Source organism: Centrocercus urophasianus, unplaced genomic scaffold (assembly GCF_019232065.1).
Source record: "Centrocercus urophasianus isolate 14NV4802_14NV808 unplaced genomic scaffold, USGS_Curo_1.0 seq_73, whole genome shotgun sequence".
NCBI classification, from domain to species: Eukaryota; Metazoa; Chordata; class Aves; order Galliformes; family Phasianidae; genus Centrocercus; species Centrocercus urophasianus.
Genome location: NW_024885344.1, coordinates 3,875,174 through 3,894,116, shown reverse-complemented (window position 1 = coordinate 3,894,116; position 18,943 = coordinate 3,875,174). Strand labels below are relative to the sequence as shown.

The 18,943-nt window shown below is 39.1% G+C and overlaps 1 protein-coding gene across 1 annotated transcript in view; it reads left to right on the top strand.

The window, feature by feature from the left end:
- Positions 1–18,127, top strand: part of RFX4 (regulatory factor X4) — a 74,557-nt gene extending 56,430 nt beyond the window's left edge. The window contains exons 16-18 of the mRNA XM_042838075.1: positions 2,207–2,369; positions 7,604–7,742; positions 17,727–18,127. Of these exons, the coding sequence (XP_042694009.1) occupies positions 2,207–2,369; positions 7,604–7,742; positions 17,727–17,999 (575 nt within the window). The 3' untranslated portion in view covers positions 18,000–18,127. The remainder of the gene's footprint in view (positions 1–2,206; positions 2,370–7,603; positions 7,743–17,726) is intronic.
- Positions 18,128–18,943: the final 816 nt, after the last annotated feature.

Genomic DNA, 18,943 nt, shown 5'->3' with positions numbered 1-18,943 from the left:
GTTGTCTGGACAGGCACAATCTATGTTACACTCTAAACATTGAGTTTAGAATTGAACAGAGACAGCTTCCAATTAGACTTGAATGCCAAGAGCAGCCACATCCTTTCATCCAAGGAGCAGACTTCCCACAGGGAGTACAAGAAACAACTTGTCCTGAATTGACTCATTTTCCTCAGACTGAGATAAGATCACTAGAATTTTTCACAATGGCTGTGGCCACACAAATTAACTATACGTGGTAAAATGTGGAGGATCTTTTGGCCGTGTTACAGCTTCATCCTAGGACTAAGAAGGTCATGAGTTCTTTGACTCAAAGGGCGATCTGAAGTAATACTTTTGTTTTGTGATAAATTTAAAAAGTGTGGACAGAACGGTATTTTTACCTAGAAGTAAGTATTTGGTTTTCTTTTGATTCTCTTTTTTTTCCTCTTCTTTTCTCGCTTTTCTCTTTTTTTTTTCTTTCTTTCTTTCCTTTTCCTGTGTGTGTGTTTTTTAATTTTGAGCTTAGTCCTGTTTTAAAACTGTTTCAAATTTTATTTTGGACAATAACAGTAGGAAAATATATTGACCTTTTGAAACATTTCACTAAAATTATCCATTGACAAGTTGTTGAAATTTTCAAATTAGTTTTTCTTTTGTTTTCAAATGAAACTATTTTGTGACTGTAGAAATAGCTTTGACTGCTTCCTCTTAAGCTATATTTTCTAGTAAAGGCAGACTTCCTTAAACACTTTTCCTCAGCTCAAGGAACCATGACTGCTGATGGCCAGAATAGCACTGATGTGCTAGCTCTGTTGAGTATGCCTCCTCTTTAGTTTCAGAGAATATCAATCATTCTTAACGAGGGGAGGTGAAAGTCTGAAAAGTCAAAAATCAGTGACAGACAATGCAGATGTGAAAATGAACCTAGCAAATATATCCTTGGCCACAACACATACAAGAATGTCTCTAATATAAAAGCCCCAGTTCACATCTTACCTTATGAAGCTCAGAATGCCTTTGGTCAGACTCAGAATTAAGTATTTTCCATTGCAAAGAATTATTTCTCTGATTTTGCTAAATAAAATCACATACACCTGAAGAAAATTGTGCACACCTGAAATAGTTTTTTCATTCCCTAAAATCGTGAACATGGACCGGGGTGATACGTGTCCCTCTTGGAATTAGGCCCTTTCATATTACAGGAAGTTCCACAATCCACAGTGAATAAACAAGTCACCTCCTGCAATTCCTTTTAGGTAGTGAAAAAGAGTCAGGAGTGCCTGGACAACCAGAACTAGTGTTTGGATTGGGTTAAATTCAGTGTTCTGGTCCTCATTTGCAGAGTAATCTCAACCACTCTGGTCATGACCTCCAGCAAGAGCTGTGTTATACTGGAACAATGGATCTGTCAGCCTCCTGAGTGAAAAGGGTGTGTGCAAAGGACAAAGGTTTTTCAGCAGCTGGCTCGTGAGTCTGGAGCTCTTGCCTGGAAGGGATCAGAATGATTAAAAAACTCAGCACCTTCCAAGCAAAATGGAAAATCCACTTCTTCACTTTGGTCCTCCCAAATGTTTTAAAAAAAAATATAAATAAATAAAGTCAGTCCCTGTCAGAAGAAACATTACTTACAGGAAGAAGATGGCTACACTATATCTGCCCATATAATTTTTATAATTTGGGGATCTACCACTGTGCTACAGAGGCAGGTACCTAGTCAGATGGATTAGGAGAAAAACTGCAAAAGTGTTCAAGAAGTTTTCTTGAGTAACATTCATCTTCTTCCAATCCTTCATTGTTTTAATTGTACATTCTGTTTATCTCCAGGCCTGATCAGATGTAAGCTAAACAGGCCAGCAGATTATTGCATTTGAGAGGGACCTCCAGGAGTTGGTGCATCATGTTTGTGAAATGCTAGCAGCGCTGTTCCTCTATTGCTGAGTCCTACCCAAGTTTTTTCTGAGCTGATAGCCTCAAGCTACAACACCACCCTCAAAGTTCACAGTTTGAAATGTTCCGGATATGCCTCTTACCTCTGGACATTTGTGCACTCCAGCTGATAATTTCTGCTTTTATTTATGCGTCAGACATGACTGTTCTGTTCACTTTGCTGGATGCTATTTCCAATATTGGTGCTTAATGGTTTACTTTCTAGCAGCTGTTTCAAAGCATAACACCTCTATGAACTGGCCTATCTTATCTGCCTTTCTTTAATGTTTGTCTATAGGGGCTATGCAATCCTATACGTGGTCACTCACCTACACTGTGACAACAGCTGCTGGGTCTCCGGCTGAAAATTCCCAACAGCTGCCCTGCATGAGAAGTCCACATGTACCATCATCATCTGTCACACATCGGATACCTGTTTATCCCCACAGAGAAGAACATGGGTGAGTGCCTTGTTGGTTTTGTGTGGTTTTCGGGTTGAAGCCAAGCTTATGTTTTTTTTGAAAATGCAGTGAAATCCGTTCCTTGATGTAGTAAGTCTGCACTGCAAAGATTCTGGTATCATTATTCTTTGGCTGTTGTTTTTACTGTATGGTTATTAAGGATTGGATTTATCATCTTACTAAGTCCTGATTAAACTTCAAAATTCAATAGGCCTAGTGAATACTTGATAAAAGGGAAGGCTTTGGTAGCTTTTGGTAGCTTTCTTCCTATCTCTGATTCCTTCTTTTACACGTCATGTTTTACCTCAAAGGCTCTGTGTCCAAAGAACTAACCTCCCATACCATGTCTCAGAGATGACTCTGCTCTTCTGCTCAGCACATCTGAGGCTACATCTGGAGCACTAGATCCAGTTCTCAGCTCCCCTCTATTCTCATTCAGAAAACAGATACAGATTCTTCTCAGTGGTATCCAGTGGCAGCACAAGAGGCAATGGGCACAAACTAAAATAGAAAAAAATCTGTTAAACTTAAAAAAAAATACAACAAACAACTTGTTTCACTGCAAGTGTGATCAAACAGTGGAGCAAGTCATATGAAGAGGCTAAGGAGTCTCCATCCTTGCTGATATTCAGAACTCACATGGGCACAGTCCTTGGCTGTGCAGACTTGTGCAGGGAGCATACTCTACAATCTCCAGGGGTCCCTTCTGACCTCAGTGATTAGATGATTCTATGACAGTTGTTAGGCCTGCAAATAAAAAAATTCTGAAGTATGGAAAAATAGCCACATTTTCGACATAACATCCTAATCTCATCTCCATCACCAAAATTTGCTCGAAGCACTCAATTAAAGTAGTTACAGCAGAAATTTCTTTAATGTTATTTCATCTTGGAAAACTTCAGAAAATCAGATAAAGCCTCTGCTCTTTTCACAACACTTCTGTGCCATTGTCACTTGAGCGAAAGTGTAACTCACAGATATCCATAACTAAAGATAAACAATCAAGTTAATCAGTGGAAATGGGCCTCAGGAATACAACAAGTTTAGCAAGAACCCAGATGCTGACATAAAACAAGAAGTTCAAAAAATGTCACTGATTTTCTCAGTCTAATTGCATACTCCTATATTTGCAGAAGTGCACAAGTGTGGAAGATTGCATAGTGTTTGTAAGGATAGTAGTAGATTAATTTGGATCCTGTCTCCTTCCCTCATGAATGTGAGAAGGTTTGGATTTATGTCTGAATATCACTGCTATGTCCCTCCTGGAAAAACCCTGGATGATTGCTTGGTGGAATTGGAAACAGAGTAGCTGGGAGGATTAGGAGCTAACAGGATACAAGAATTGGAAGAGACATGGAACAGGAGTGAATATAGCTGTAAATCCATGTATACACATGAGAATTCATTGTTACTAAAGGAATCTCTTGCCTCTGGAAGGTGATTTGGGGAAACAGTTTTATCTGAGTGAATTAGCTTTTCTGAAAGTTAAAAAGACATTCAGTTATGTGACTTCTTTCACTATTTGATTTTATATGGGACAGGTGTGTAGAAAAAATTTGGTAATTCTAGTGGTATCAGAACGTTTCAGTGCTATCTACCTGCTCATCTGAAACTGAACTTGTAAGCATAGCAATAAGAGCTCTTTGTCAATCAGTGCTCGTGTGGCATCTATCACAAAGATTTCCTGATCTTATTCCCTCTCCATATAGTAGTACTATGAAGTTTTTCTGAATCATTACATGTACTTATTTTGAATCTGCTGCAAAATCAGCATATTGATACATCAGTTTTTATGCTTCAGGTCTAAAGCAACATGCTAGTAGAAACATGTTTCTGTATAAATGTCTGCACAGAAATCCATTAATGACCTCACCCACGGTGTTTTGAAGCCCAAGATTCATTACAGTTCTCTTAGAAATACTGATTGAAAGAGAGCTTGTTTAAAGAACCGTATCTTCAGAGGGGAGAGAAAAATAAGAATACAGGAGACCTTATATGCAAGATTCAAACAGTTGGCTGCCCTGGAAAGAAGCAGAGAGAGATCAAAGTCTGCACTGAGATTTCAAGGTTTCTGGAGAAGAGACAGAGTGAACAGCTGTTTGCTCAGAGGCTGAGCCTCACACTCAGCAAGGGAGGCAGGCAGAGAGCATAAGCTGTATGCTGACCATTTCCCTGTTGCAAGTGAATTTCACAGAAAATGCAGATTCTTAACCACCTAGCATACCTGAGAGTATTCTAATAGCCATTTTGCTGGGTTTACTTCCAATTTTTCACTCTAAAGATCATCTCCTTTGTGAAATATAAAGCCTCCAGAGCATCTTGAGATAGAAAGAGAATACCTAAAAGATCAGAGCAATTCATACAGAGGTATGTTCCTCTCCATACAGAGAGGTTCCTCAAAGTGAAGATGTTTTAAGAACTGAGGACTTGGAACAATGTAAAGCTCCTAGCTCCCAAGAAAGATAAATATAGATTGATTTATACAAATATTTTTTTTCTATATTTTTGTCTGGTTATAGAGGATATAATAGAAATTCAATGACCAAAACATCTCCCTGTAAAATAAATGCAAATAATTAAGGCCAACTGGATATTAACAGCCAAGAAGAAAGGGCTGAATGATCTCTTCTCCTTTATTAAAAAACAAACAAACAAACAAACAAAAAACCCTTAATAAAACAATGCTAGTGTAGATTTGTGGAACTGAGAGAAAGCACAATCTTCATAACCATCTTAACTCACTCCAGTAAATCTTCAGTGGTACTCTCCACATGTATATGATATCTGGACAGTAAACAGATCTATAGTATTAATAGGAGAAAAAAATCTTCATACCTCGTTGGAATATTCCTTGTTCTGTTTTATGTCCACTGCTTCTCACTCCATGACTGTACACCTTCTAGATGAATCTGGCTCAATCTGCACTATACCCTCCTGATAGATAGTTGAAGATCATTCCTTCGCCTTTCTTTTTAAGACTGGGTAAACCAGTCTTCTCTTCTTGTAAATTGATGGCCTCCACTAGTCTCACTTTAATATGTCAATATCCTTTTCATAGTTGAGAAACTAAAACAGGACTCAGTACTCCAGATGAGGTCCCTTAAGTGCTAAATACAAGGGAATAATCATTTTTAGGTCTGCTGTCTATGCTCCTGCTAATACAGTAAGGTTGTTAGTTGTCCTCTTAATTGCCAAGGCACGGTGGTGATTCATGTTCAGAATTTGCAGGCAATTTTCAGTAAAGCCAATTTCTTTCCAAATGGTCCTAACCTACACCACTGCAGGAGTAATGCAGGATATTCCAGGATTCCCTGTGTTGTACAAATGATCAACTGAATATTTTTTAGTGGATCATATTCATATCTGCTAAACTCTAGAGTTGCTGCCACTTTCTACCTGGACTTCCCCTAAGACACCCCACCTGTGTAATGTCTCCACTACTCAGTGACCATTGATGAAGTTCAGAAGTGACTGTAAGAGGTGGTACTTGGCAGAATTTTTTTTATTATTCATTTTCCAGGCTTTCTTCTGAGAGAGATGTAGGGTTTTTTTAGCCAAGCACTCTCAGATAGGCAGGAAAATACCACTCTTAAAGGATTACATTAATCTCCTCACATCCTTCAGCACTCTCTCCCGAAGTTGAATAGAGAAAGAAAAAGATTCCTAAACCAAAAACAGAAGATAGCAATTAAGCAAAGAAACGTTGGCGCTCCAAATTCAAGTGAATTAAAGTGTGTATTTTAGCAAAAACAAACAAACAAACAAACAAACAAAAACCCCCCAAAACAGTGAGTTTTGAATGAAGAAGATAAGGTCAGTATCTTCCAGACTTGGCTTTACATGGCAATCCAAGGGCTCTCTAGACTATAGGAGAGACCAGCTGGATGAATCTCCTCTTGAACCAGAGAAAAACTGCACTGTGAAATGTCAGGCTTATGAGACTGCCAAAAATATCTGTTGTGGATTTTGCTTCCCAGTCAATTGTGTTGAAGGAATTAACACACAAGATGTCTGCCTACTGTTATGTGGAACAGCTCCATGACACAGACATTTCTCTCTGCCCCAGCTCTCCACAGAGAGCCTATCAAAATCCTACCTTATGAACATCAGCTTGTCTGAGGTAGATGATGGAAACCACTCTTGTTTACAGCTAAACACAAGCGAATATAAGAGTGAGAGCTAAATATTCAACAGTAAATATAGACATGGGAGCTTATGTCTAGAAAATATTGTTAGAGAGGGTACTCAGCTCTCATTGTGAAGCCTTTTGGTTTGCCTGGTCTAAAACTTGACATGGTACCTGTAGAACACCACTATAAAATCAAAAGAACAACAAAAGTGTTTAAACTTTACCCAGTGTAACAATGACATTGAACTTTACAGAAAAAAAAAAAAAAAAAAAAAAAGCTGAAATCCATACAAATAACTTTCTTTTATCTCCCACAACGACTTGGCTGCCCTTTTGTTTTGTTTTGTTTTGTTTTTGTTTTGTTTATTGCCATTTCATTTTGATCTAGCATATATTTTAAGGGCTGAATTCGTACCAGATATTCACATGGCTACACAAAGATGTAGAGGATGCAGAAAATGTAAATTCGTCTTCTGCTAATGAATGATGCACGTAATGGTGATCTACAAGCACTGACCCTGCAGCTTCTTATAGCTGAGTAAATTGCTCTCTCCTTTACCCTGGGCTGTTCCAAGACAAGCATTTGAAATGATAAAAGAAAGTGGGCAGGTTCTCCAACCTCAAATGCCATCCCGTCCTCTAGTGAGCTGCACTGAAGCTGTTTGTTGTATGCTTCAGATGCAAATGAACACATCTCTCTCCCTCCCCAAGATAAGGAACTTGTGGCTGCAGTGCAAAGAGATGGCTGAACTCCACAGTGCAGTTCCTTAAGTCAAATGTTACCACACGTGCTCAGCCTAGCAATTTACTAGAAACATGGCAGTGGGATAGTAATAAAAGGAAGAAAGTGCACAGATGAACCTGCAGCGTAAAACTTGTCACAGAAACATCCTGAGTCTCTCAATTTGTTGTTGTATTGAACACCCTGCTAAGTGGCAGCTGCTTCCCAGCTGATCTCAGAAATACACACACATATATAAAGGTTATTTTAGAAATCATTCTGCTATGCAAAAAAGTGCTACTGTATATCACATGGAAGTTACAGAATTATTAGTGGGAATATAAAGATTATGCCTACTAAATAGTGTTTTTAATTGAATTTTAGATACACAGGAAGTTACAACTACGGTAGCTATAGCAATCAGCACCCCCATCCAATGCAGAGTCAATATCCATCTTTACCACATGATACTGCTATCTCTGGACCACTTCATTACTCCGCTTACCACAGAAGCTCTTCACAGGTAAGTTGGAATAATTTCTTTAAAATTCTTGCTACAACATTTTAAGTAAAGTCGTGCTTGTAAATGTCTTATCAGCATACAAGATCTTTGAATTATTTCTAGTCATTGATAATCACTTTTTTTTTTTTTTTTTTTCTTGGCATCTTTTCATTCTGGTGGAGATTTTTTTATCAGAAATAACTTTGACTTATGAACTTAGAGTACTAAACTCCAAAATCAAGCAGTCTGTATCATATGAAGTGCTTATGTGTTAAGGAGTATCCGAAACCAATTGTTAATATAATTAACTGTGTGTTTCTTAGGCATTCTGAACAGGAAGTGATACCTAACAATAAAAGTGTTTTAATACAATTGAAAGGAGATGCAGAGACCATAGTGAATTCTTCTGGTGTCTCTGCTCTTGAGAATAAATACGATTAGGAGTTTGCAAAAAAACTGTGAGTTTTGTATATGGTTTGAATAACTTTGGGGGACCATTCCAAAGAGGTTCTATCTAATGTGTGTGCTTTGGTCTCCTACCATCAGCTAAGGAATTAAGTCAGTACTTATTTCAGTTCACAAAACAGCCAGTGGGAAACAGCATATATTAAGCATGAAGATGATATCTGGCAACAGTTCAAAAGTAGTGCCACTACAGGAAGGCTTTAGTATACTATGCAAGTGGTGTATAGGTCTGTCCTCTGTTGGAAGATCTACAGGGTGCAACTAGAAGCAGGAGGTGATGTCTTTGGGGTATTCCACACACACAGTGCCTTTTATGCTTCATCTGCTAGAAATTTGTGTAAGTCTAGTATGGACAACCATGTTTAACTACAGTCACAGACCAGTTGTGAAGATATGAATTTGGCGGAGCTTCGGACTAGAAAACATTAAACATGCATCTCATTCTGGTCTTTGACATTGGTCTACCAGATGATCTCAAGAAGTAATTCCTTCTTTATGCTTTATTTTTCCAGTCTTTAAGATAAGAATAATGATATTAATCTCCTTCTAAAGCTTTTTGAGATCAGCTAGGAAGATTGTCTTAGGAAAACGCAGTATGCTCATTTGGACCAGCTCAACAATGGCTCTCTAGTTGATGGAAGCAATAGTTCTACAACTTCTCACCCATTTGTGTAGCAGCTGGTCCACCAAAGAGAATACATCAGGTGTGAGGATTTAAGTAGTTGTTGTATCTTTAATGGAAACAGTGAATAAATGTTTAAGTACAATGTACTATGATAGGTTTGTATATATTGTTTTTTCATTACAGCCCATATCCTGTTATCTCAAGGTTTTTTCCAAGGTACATAACTTTTTGACTTAAATTCATCCATGAACTTTCTTTACTCTCTTATCCTTTACTGGAGAAAACCTACATAAGTGGTAGTTCTGAAATGACCTCTCAGGCAATGAATCTGTAGGTAAAACAGTGAATTAGACTTTTATTGTTTAAAAATGTTATTACCCTTACAAGGAGTTTCTTTCATATCTTCTGTCTGCCACACTGACACAGACAGCACAAGTTAAGCAATAAATAAATTAAGCAAAGCAAGATGAATACATGTGTGGTTTTCTCGTGTCCTGGTTAATATGCCATATAGAAATAGTAACATACATTAAAATCATATATTTTTTTTTTTTCATTCTGTAATAAGCTGGCTCTACAAGTGCAGATGTCTGATAATTTTTTCCTCTCTGACTAGCCCTTGAATTGTCCTGGATGCACATGAAGAACAGTTATCCTTTAATGATTACATCTGAGAACAGCATTATTTCTACCTGTATTTAACATGCTCTTTCTCGTGCTGCTTGTAAACTGAGATGCACTCTCATAGCAGGATAAGGTTAACAAAACCTCATAAATGTGCTCATTCTTTGTTGAAAGATATAAGCTGAAAAAAACTTTCAAAGAATCGTAAACGATCTTACTTTTTTTAACTAAATGAGCTTCTGTAAAATGCTTTCCCTGGTAATAAATGCTTTCTTAGTTACTTTTAGCCAGAAGTATATAAATGAAAAGTGCTGTTGCCCACAAAGCCTAAAAGGGTGTTATGGAACTACATTTCTTCTAGCGGACTTTCTAAGTAGAACCTGGGCTTGCAGTAGGATTCACGAATCCTACTGCAAAATCAAAATACAGGAATCCAAATTTGCAGTGAATATGTATACAGCTGCTACTGTACTGAAACCCAAAGAGATGAAATGTGTATTGCTGTGGTAATATAATCAGCCTAGAAGTGGAGGCATTGACCATCTCTCTTCAAAAGAATTCTTTGTTAAAATTTACATTCAGTTCAAATATAGAACTCTGTCTCAGCTTTAGCTCTTTAGGATAGTGTCAACAGATTAATTCCCAAGAAAAAATCTGTGTGGGGGGTAAGTTCTCCTCTGCAAACATGGAATCAGAGAGAGCCCTTGTCCTAGACAAGGCTCTGAGTTGAAACAGACAAGATGTAATAGAGGTGGCTTATAGGCTGCAGCTATAAATTACTTCTTTGGCTTGGAAGATCACCATGTCTATCCAACCTCTTTCTGTGGAACAGTGCAATGTAATCCAGGTTTTATCAGGTCACTTATTTTAGGGCTGTTTTCCAGCCCAAAGCAATATTCATAAAGAAAGAGTTGTATTTGACTTTTTTGTTTGTTCCTTTCATATAACTTTAAGATGGATCATTTCACATATAAGATTTACAGACAGCCACCAAAACAAATGACATTAGAGCAAACGAGATGGAGGGAATAGCTTTCTTTTGAGGGAAGTGGGGAGTGCTGAACATAAGGGAGGGGAGAAGGAAGCGAGTAACCCTTTAAACTAGAATTGTCAACATGTAGCATATTGATCTTAGCTTCACACACAGAGTTATATGATGATTGCATTGTGTAAATTTCAGGATACCTGCTATGGTTTTGTCAGTGGAATCCTTACAGTGGGGCTGTGCTGGGAAAGAAGTCAGACAGCTGTAGATCTTGTACCACGTACAGCTCTTGGAGAGTAAAGGTGGCAGCCCTAAGTCCTACCTGAAAAGCATTTGGTCCATATTAGTGAGAGACTCCTGGATAATTTGAATCCACTAGTGTTGAAGGAGATGAAACAGTGATATTTGATAAAGCTGAGGCACAGTGCATCACTCCCTCCCACAACTGACTGGTGAACGCTCATGAGGATATTGTTATCTCTCACCTGTGAAACAGTCCTGGCACTTACCTTGGCTCACAGAGCAATGTGATGTGTCCTTAAGATAAGTGCAGGTTTATTAAGTAGCTCTCAGACAGATAAATGACTCGCAGGTGGACAAGCAAGCGGAACAGTGGAGATGACCTGTATAAAAACAGTAGAGGGAAGTAAATGTTCTGATGTAGTAATTTCTGCAGCTACTAACCCAGCAGGAACCTAAAAATGGCTCCTTCTGGCAATGCAGGCTGACTAATTCCCACTGCTGGCTAAGAGTCTTTTTGTTGACAGGGACAGTCTGTTCAAACCTTGGTCTTAATCCGAATTTTTTTTTTCTTTCATCAGCATCTGTGATTAGTTCTCAGAACAGTTGTTTCCTTGTAACTCCAGGCCTGATTGCTCATTTCTTGACTTGGCTTACTGGCCGAGAGCCAGGTACACAAATAAAAAAAATGATCTACGAATTGGTTTGGTGCTACCTAGTTCTCCATGCAACAGCGCTGAAGTGAATTCAATCACACGATATAAACTCCATCATTATTTAGGAGGCCGTGTAATGTGTGTACATAAACAGAACTATGCTGACTTTATATTTTGTTACGTTCGCTTGCCTCGAATTTTAGGTGAACCAGATACCACGGTAGAAAAATAGATGAGTTTGTCTAAAAGCCTCTGAGTGTTCCTGTGAACCTCTGTCAAGTGTAGCAGAGAGGTACCCGCTTCAGAGGTAACCCCTTCACAATGCCACCATCTAATCCGCTTCCACAATCTGCATTTGGATGGCTTTTGATCACAAGCTTTTGTCTGCAGATTTCACCCTGACTGAACAGGATTTGATCCTTTCAAGCTATGCGTAAATATTTCAATTCATATAATTCCACCTCTTCCTTAGTCATAAATTAATTAAGCGCTGCAGTAATTTTTCTTTGTAATTCACAAGGGTAACACTATTAGTAGAAAAAGTAATGAATGAGAAAAATCTGCAGCAGGATGTTTTTATATTTTAATATACCTAGTAACGTGTAAAGATGCCTGTCATATGAATGTGCATCACTGTAAATGCAGTGCAATACACAGCAAAAAATACAGTACTATTTTAGTACTCTAACGCATGGCCATTGTGAATCATATTGTAGGTCCATTTATCCAGGTTCTGTATCCAGTTATGGCCAGAAGCAAATGTACAGAGGAAAATTATTAGCGAAAGGATAGGTAGAGAGTGGTCCTTTTACCAGCATAGCTACACTGTGCTTGGTAAGAGCTGACTTAGGGACGTCCTGAGTAGGAAGCGGCAGCTGGACTGTTGTATTTTCTAGCAACTTATTCTACATTAAATTCTTTGAGCTTTTTTTGTACTTAGAGATTCTTAACAATGGGCTGTATGAAGCTTGTAATCTGCTATTAATTTTAAACCTGTTACCTCAGAATTGCATTGGATTGCCTATATTTTGGGGAATGAAGAGAAACAGGCAATACCCTTTCTCTCTTTATTTACTCTTACCATTAGAGATGTTACAGATCTCCATCATTCCTCCCACTTCCTTTCTCCATCTGTTTTCCAGACTTAGGAGTTATCTGCATAGATTCTCCCATGGTGGATGCTCTGCACATAGGAATTATACAAGGACGGCACATGGAGGGGGAAAAGGGAAAAGTTCTTGTCTATCCAGCACATAACCAGTATAAGCTTATGACTATACCAAAGCAATCAGAATGTTGAACCCTCCCCCACTAAACCATTCTGTCATACCGAGTAATGACAGAAAGAAAAAAAATCTGTCCAAATCCTACCCATGCAACAAGAATTATTGTTCCTAACTCTACAGTTTCATAACAGTCTTGAGATTATTCAAATGTAGTTGAAGTAATTATGTATTGAATACAACAGGGAATGTGTCTAAGTTTTAAATAATAGCAAATGAGGTTTTCATGAGGCTCCAAATGCCTCTCCCAAAAGTACCAAGGTCATTTAGAGTGTCTTGAAAACTTCACCCCACCTATTTGACACACCAAGATTTAATAAGCTTCATTTTGTGGACCAAAGGATTGAATACAGGGTTATAAAGATCAAACTGATCAACAGTTCCAATGCTGATATTTTTTATCAGATCTTCATAAAGTTAATTTATAGCCAGCCCTTCACAATAGCTATCATTCCTGGTATGAGTTATTTGCAAATCTTAAAGTAGTGGCTGACACAGAATACTAACTTACAGCATTCTGCAAAAACGTGAGCGAATGCACTGTAAAGTCAGAGCCACATTCATAAGGAAAATATTTTGCTGTTTGGACAGAGACACCTTTCACCTCTATGCATAATCAGTCAGTGAGCTGAGGATATGAATAAGGAGATTATTCTCTATCCCCACGCTTTAGGAATTCAATCTTCACTTCTTGGTAGGACATATTTAACGTAGTATTTTCTAAAATAATAATAAAAGACATTGAATTAATTTTTCATTCTTGGGCAAGGCCTTAACAATAATCTTCTTAAAGCGCCCCAGACTTAAATGGCTTCTTGTCTAGGTCTGAGGCAGCAGTTGCAGCAAGTGTGAGTTAGCCCAGAAAATGGTAATTTCCTGTCAAGAGCCCTCCAACAAATGTCGCTTTTATATCTGGCAAAGATCACTAGGCCCCAGTGTTTTGAGTTCAGCATGCTTAAGCACTCTTCATTGAACCGGATGTAGAGTGTGAAAGGTGATTCAGGCAGCATGGGCAGGCATCCGCCCAGATGGCGATGCTTTGGACACTCCAACAAGGCTGAATAGATGCTTCATTGGGTGAGTTAATAGTCAGGCAGGGGCCAATGAGTACTTTAAAAATATTGTCTTTCAATAGTCTCTTCACTGTAGGGAAAAAGAAGTCACTGACTCATTTGCGATTAGCTGACCTACCATTACAAAACTTTCCGTCTTGCATTCAGTCATAACAGAATTTATTGTCAAATACTAGATATTTAGAGTCCATGTTATTTTCAAGCAATTATTCCTTTTACAGTCATGACACATTCATAAACACAGCTGCATCGGGTGAGCCTGATGAGGGGGAAAAGCAGAGCACTGTATCCTGTCCCCTTATGCACAGCCATTAGCTCTGCCTTCTAGAAGTCTCAACATGGTCTCTTGACTGCAAATAGGAAGGGAATTATCTTTCCTTTCAGTGCATCCTGAAGTTCATTCTGGGAGCCAAGGTTTCAATCCCAAAACAGCACAGTTTTTGTGTGTCCAAACTACCTAGAAAACATTAGATTGCTTCCCCACATAAAGTCATGTACAACCAGGTGATCCATGTCCCCACCATTCATTTTGGTTTTTTTGTAGATATATTGACGTTTCACGCTCTACAAAATATAAGCCCCAGTAAATACAAGCAATAAATGTAAGCCCCAGCTGAAGCTGGGGCATGTTTAAGGGGGTATGAAAGCAAGTAATTCCTCTATTCTGAAAGCCACAACAACAAGGGAAAATTGCACCAAGTCAGGAGAGCAAAGCGTTCTGTTATGGTTAACGGAGCAAATCAGTTGTTGCATTGGGAAGGGATGAGAGAATCGTTTAAGTACTATGGAATAAGTATAGATTAAACTCTTTCTAAGCATACTACTTAATACGAAAATTCAGTGATTTAGGGTATAGATCAATGGGTAAGAAAAGCAAAGATCAGTGCAATTGTTTTCAAGTAAAACACTACTGAAGTCAAAGTGTTTCTAGCTTGGCCCACATCTTGCACCTCCACAGATGTCACTCAGAAAAGAACAAATGTATTATTTTGTATGGTATATTTTGTTGTGGGTGTTTTTTTATTTTTTTTTCCCCCCAGTACTAGACCCTGGTCTCGGCTCCTATCGTCTACAATCACAAATCACTTTGTACACAGTTGAACATTTCCCAGCATATGAGATCTGCCAGGATCTGTGGAGTCAACAGCTATGAAAAAGGGACTTTCACTTAACACCAGTCAACCCCATACACCAGTATAACCTAAAAACTAATGGGCTGCAGCAGGAAGGAAAGAGCCATCTTCTAAAGATCACTCCTCTGTTGTTCTCAATATTTAGGCTTCACAAATTGAGGTTTGATAAACAGTCCTGGAGGCTGCAGACAGAACACAGATGACTCACTGTTCTTAGATGCCTGACTTTCTGACCAGTAAAGTTAGGTGAGACAAATTGGACTCTGAAGCTATAGCAAATCATGTGACAAGTTGTTCTCCCTGAATTTGTTATGGCAGGAGTTTTGCTCATCAAGATGTTCTGATGAAGGTGGTCAGCAGGCACAAGCATGACAGTGACTTCAACATATTGCCTGTTCATGTCTGCATTCTAAATCCATCAACTATTCTTCCAGGAGATAAAATATGAAAATTATTCAACTTTTTCTGGAACCACTTATGTTTACTCAGAATATTCGCAGGTTGATTGTTTCTTGACAGCGTCCTGTCTTTATCATATTGAGTTAAAAAGAGAACCATGATCCTAAATTCATATCTCCTCATGTAAAACCACAAAGCTTGTGTTTCATTATTGCTGGGTACTGGCAAGTTTTATCTTGTGCAGAAGATTCTAAACCCTCAAGAAGTATGAAAACTGATTCTTCTGGAAGGGAATATAAAGCTTTCTGCAGTCAGTGCCTAAGCTGTGTCGAACTTCTCTACTGAAAAGCCTCTCAGTGGGTTGAAGATGGAAATTTAGATGATCTTGTACAGACATGTTGACAGTGTTGCCAGTACAGCTTATTCTAATATCTGTATTAGCAGTTCTAGTTGTAGTTTTGACATTCCAGTATGGTGCTGCCATTTACTAGCCTTCTTCAGCAGCTGACTGCACAGGTGATGTGCTGTATATGCTAAATAGTGCAGTGTACAACTTTGATTTCTTCCCCCTCATCTGCTAACTGGTCTGTCTCTGCAGGACACAGTGGAATATGCTAAATCGCAAACTGCAGTCTATCGGTCAAAAATAGTCTTCTCTTTCTCCTACTTAATTAGGAATGGCCAGCATGTGGCTTTTGAGCTGTTTAAATACATTTGCCAAGGCAGGGCTGCTTTCTTGGCTGTGGTCTGAAGGGAGTCAGCAGAAACTCCTCATGGAGACATTGCTGTAATTGCCTCGGGGACCCACACATGCAACTGATTAATGCCACCCGCATCCGGCAGTGGAGTAATGTAATGAGGCCTCTTGGGAATCACTGCCAGCTCCCTCTGTTGAACACCTCCAGCAGCTCTTCCCACAGCCACCCAAAATATGGGGAAGTAGTTTTACGGTCCCCAGCTGTACAAAGCTTTAGCATGTATTTTGTAAGTGTTCTAAGAGTCAGATGCAGGAGAGGTGGCAGTCCTACTCTGGTGACAGCGTAATAAGAAAATGTCACAGCTTCAAACAATCCAGTATAATGAAACTTAAAATTACAACACTTTCTGTCTAAAAGGTACAGTCCTGTGTTTGTGGATCCATTCACCCCAGTTCTGTTATGCTCACTGTGTCCATCTGGGGCGACTAGAAACCATCTTGCCTAGTAGGTGTAAAAAGTAGAAGATGTGAAGATACACAGCTGGTCAAAGGGAACAGGGATCCTCACCATCTCCGCAGTGCAGATGGATAATATAAGGGCAAAGCAGGGAAAGCTATTTCTTAAGCAGAGCACAGATAATTCACTCCTTTAAGACAGGCAATAAATAAATACACATTAAGCAAATACTTATAAGCACAGTTTTCTTCCTCTTGCTTGGGCAGCCTGTGACTACAGGGAGAAAATGCTGTTCTCTGTTTTCTTGCTTATCCTTATCCTCAGCACATCTTCTCCTTAGTGGGAGGTATTTGTCAAACTTCTTTGGATTCTACTTTCCAACTGTCACTGTGAACAGCTGGGAAATAGAGAGATTCTTCTTCTGCGTGTCTCTTTTTGTAAGTTCTCCAATTAGCTGCTCTGAGGCCAGACCATACTATTCTTCTCCAGAAACTGGCAGGGTGGCTTGTGAACATTTGAAAGGGAAGGAGGCACCTTTCCAGTAATAAAGATACTTTTGCTCTCCTCCCTCAAAAGCTATTTGAATGACCGGGACTCAGAACAATTAACGCTGTTTTTTTATTTTGTTTTGTTTTATTTTTACTGTATAGCAACTTTCTCAGTTGTGAGGAAAATATTAGACAAATTCAATTTATTTCTCTGCCGCCAGATACACCTGCCAGTAGCTAGCTCTTCAGTATTTAAACCATAGAATCATTGTACGGTTAGGCTTGGAAGGGACCTTTAAGATCACGTAGTTCCAATCTCCCTGCTACAGGCAGGGACACCCCCTCCAGACCAGGTTGCTCAAAGCCCCATCCAGACTGGCCCTGAATATTTCCAGGGAGGGGGAAATGTTGTGACTCCTTTGCAAAACTCCCTCTCGTATTTTGGTTTGACTTTGGGCACTTGTTATATGATATTCTACCTTCAGTATCATAAAGGTTTTGGAGGGCTGCTCAATCATGCAATTTTATTTATGCTAAACAAAGATATGTGATACACAGATGCAGACACAGAATCGTAGGGGTTGGAAGGGACCTCCAGAGATCACTGAGTCCAACCCCCCTGCAAAAGCAGGTTCCCAGGTCACACAAGTAGGTGTCCAGGCAGGTCTTGAACATCTCCATAGAAGGAGACTCAATGACCTCCCTGGGCAGCCTGTTCCAGTGCTCCGTCACCTCACTGTAAAGAAGTTCTTGCGCACATTTGTGCGGAACTTCCTATGCTGCAGTTTCCAGCCGTTTCCCCTTGTCCTGTCTCCAACCAGCCCTTACTTTAAAATTAAGTACGTGATAAATAACTCTTCATTTTTCTCCTTTGTCGTAGTACCCTTTCAACAGCCCAACGTCAAGAATGGAGCCCTGTTTGATGAGCAGTACTCCAAGGCTGCATCCCACCCCAGTGACTCCTCGCTGGCCAGAGGTGCCGGCTGCGAACTCCTGCTACACGAGCCCACCCATGCACTCCACAAGATATGGCAATTCTAGTGACATGTACACCCCTCTGACTACACGCAGAAATTCTGAATATGAGCACATGCAACACTTTCCCGGCTTCGCCTACATCAATGGGGAAGCCACCACAGGTTGGGCTAAATGAAAATGACTGGCACCAGTGAAGCCCGTATACTTAAAAGAGTTGTACAAACTTGATGTTATGTGGGACTTTACGTGGACGTTCCTGAAGGGAGGTGAAGATGGAAAAGATCCTGGGAAGATAAATGTAGTTCATAACGTGGGCAGATTGCAGACCAGTATGACTGAATGTTCCTGTAGCCGAAAAGCATTTCTGTGCTATTTTAGACATCTTTTTAGGCCAATCTGTGCCTTTTCTAATTCTGGCATGTGGGCCAACCCAGTGTGATGTCAGTGTCAGTGAGCCATTGCCCCCCCTCTTATTGACCAATATTAATGAGTCTTACAAAGTACTGGAATGGAATATATTTATGATTTGTGTTAAAGACAGGAAATTCACTCTCAGCAGAACTCTGACATCTGTTCTTCTTTTAAGCTTTCAGTGCATTTCTTAAAAACAATTCTGCCAAGTCATTTGCTTGCATCACTTCTACCTGGCTCCTTAAAAGACATGTGTTGTGTAGATTTCAGTTTACAACCTAACTTTGTATGTTGATGCACCTTTCTGTTGATCCAGTAACTCTACAAAAGAGAAGAAAACACGTGTAGCATTGAATTATACACTGCCTTAATTTGACTATTATTGTATATGTATTTGTGTTAAGTTTGCACAATCTGGAAAAAAAAATCTAACTTCTCTGGTCAGTAATGACAACGTTAAGAATGGACTTGGGGACTGGGAAGATATTGGATTCAGAGCCACATATGTTAAATGTGATGATATGAAGCAATTATGTAAAAAAGACAATGCAAACACAAATATTCATTTGATTACCTATTGACAGATATGAAAATATTCCCTCAATTCCTTCATGTGGTGATAACTTCTACAAAAGCAAAATTCAAAGCTGTGCCTTTGAACTTATTCTGTACTGTGTATGTGTGGAAAAATGTATTGTATTTTGGGGA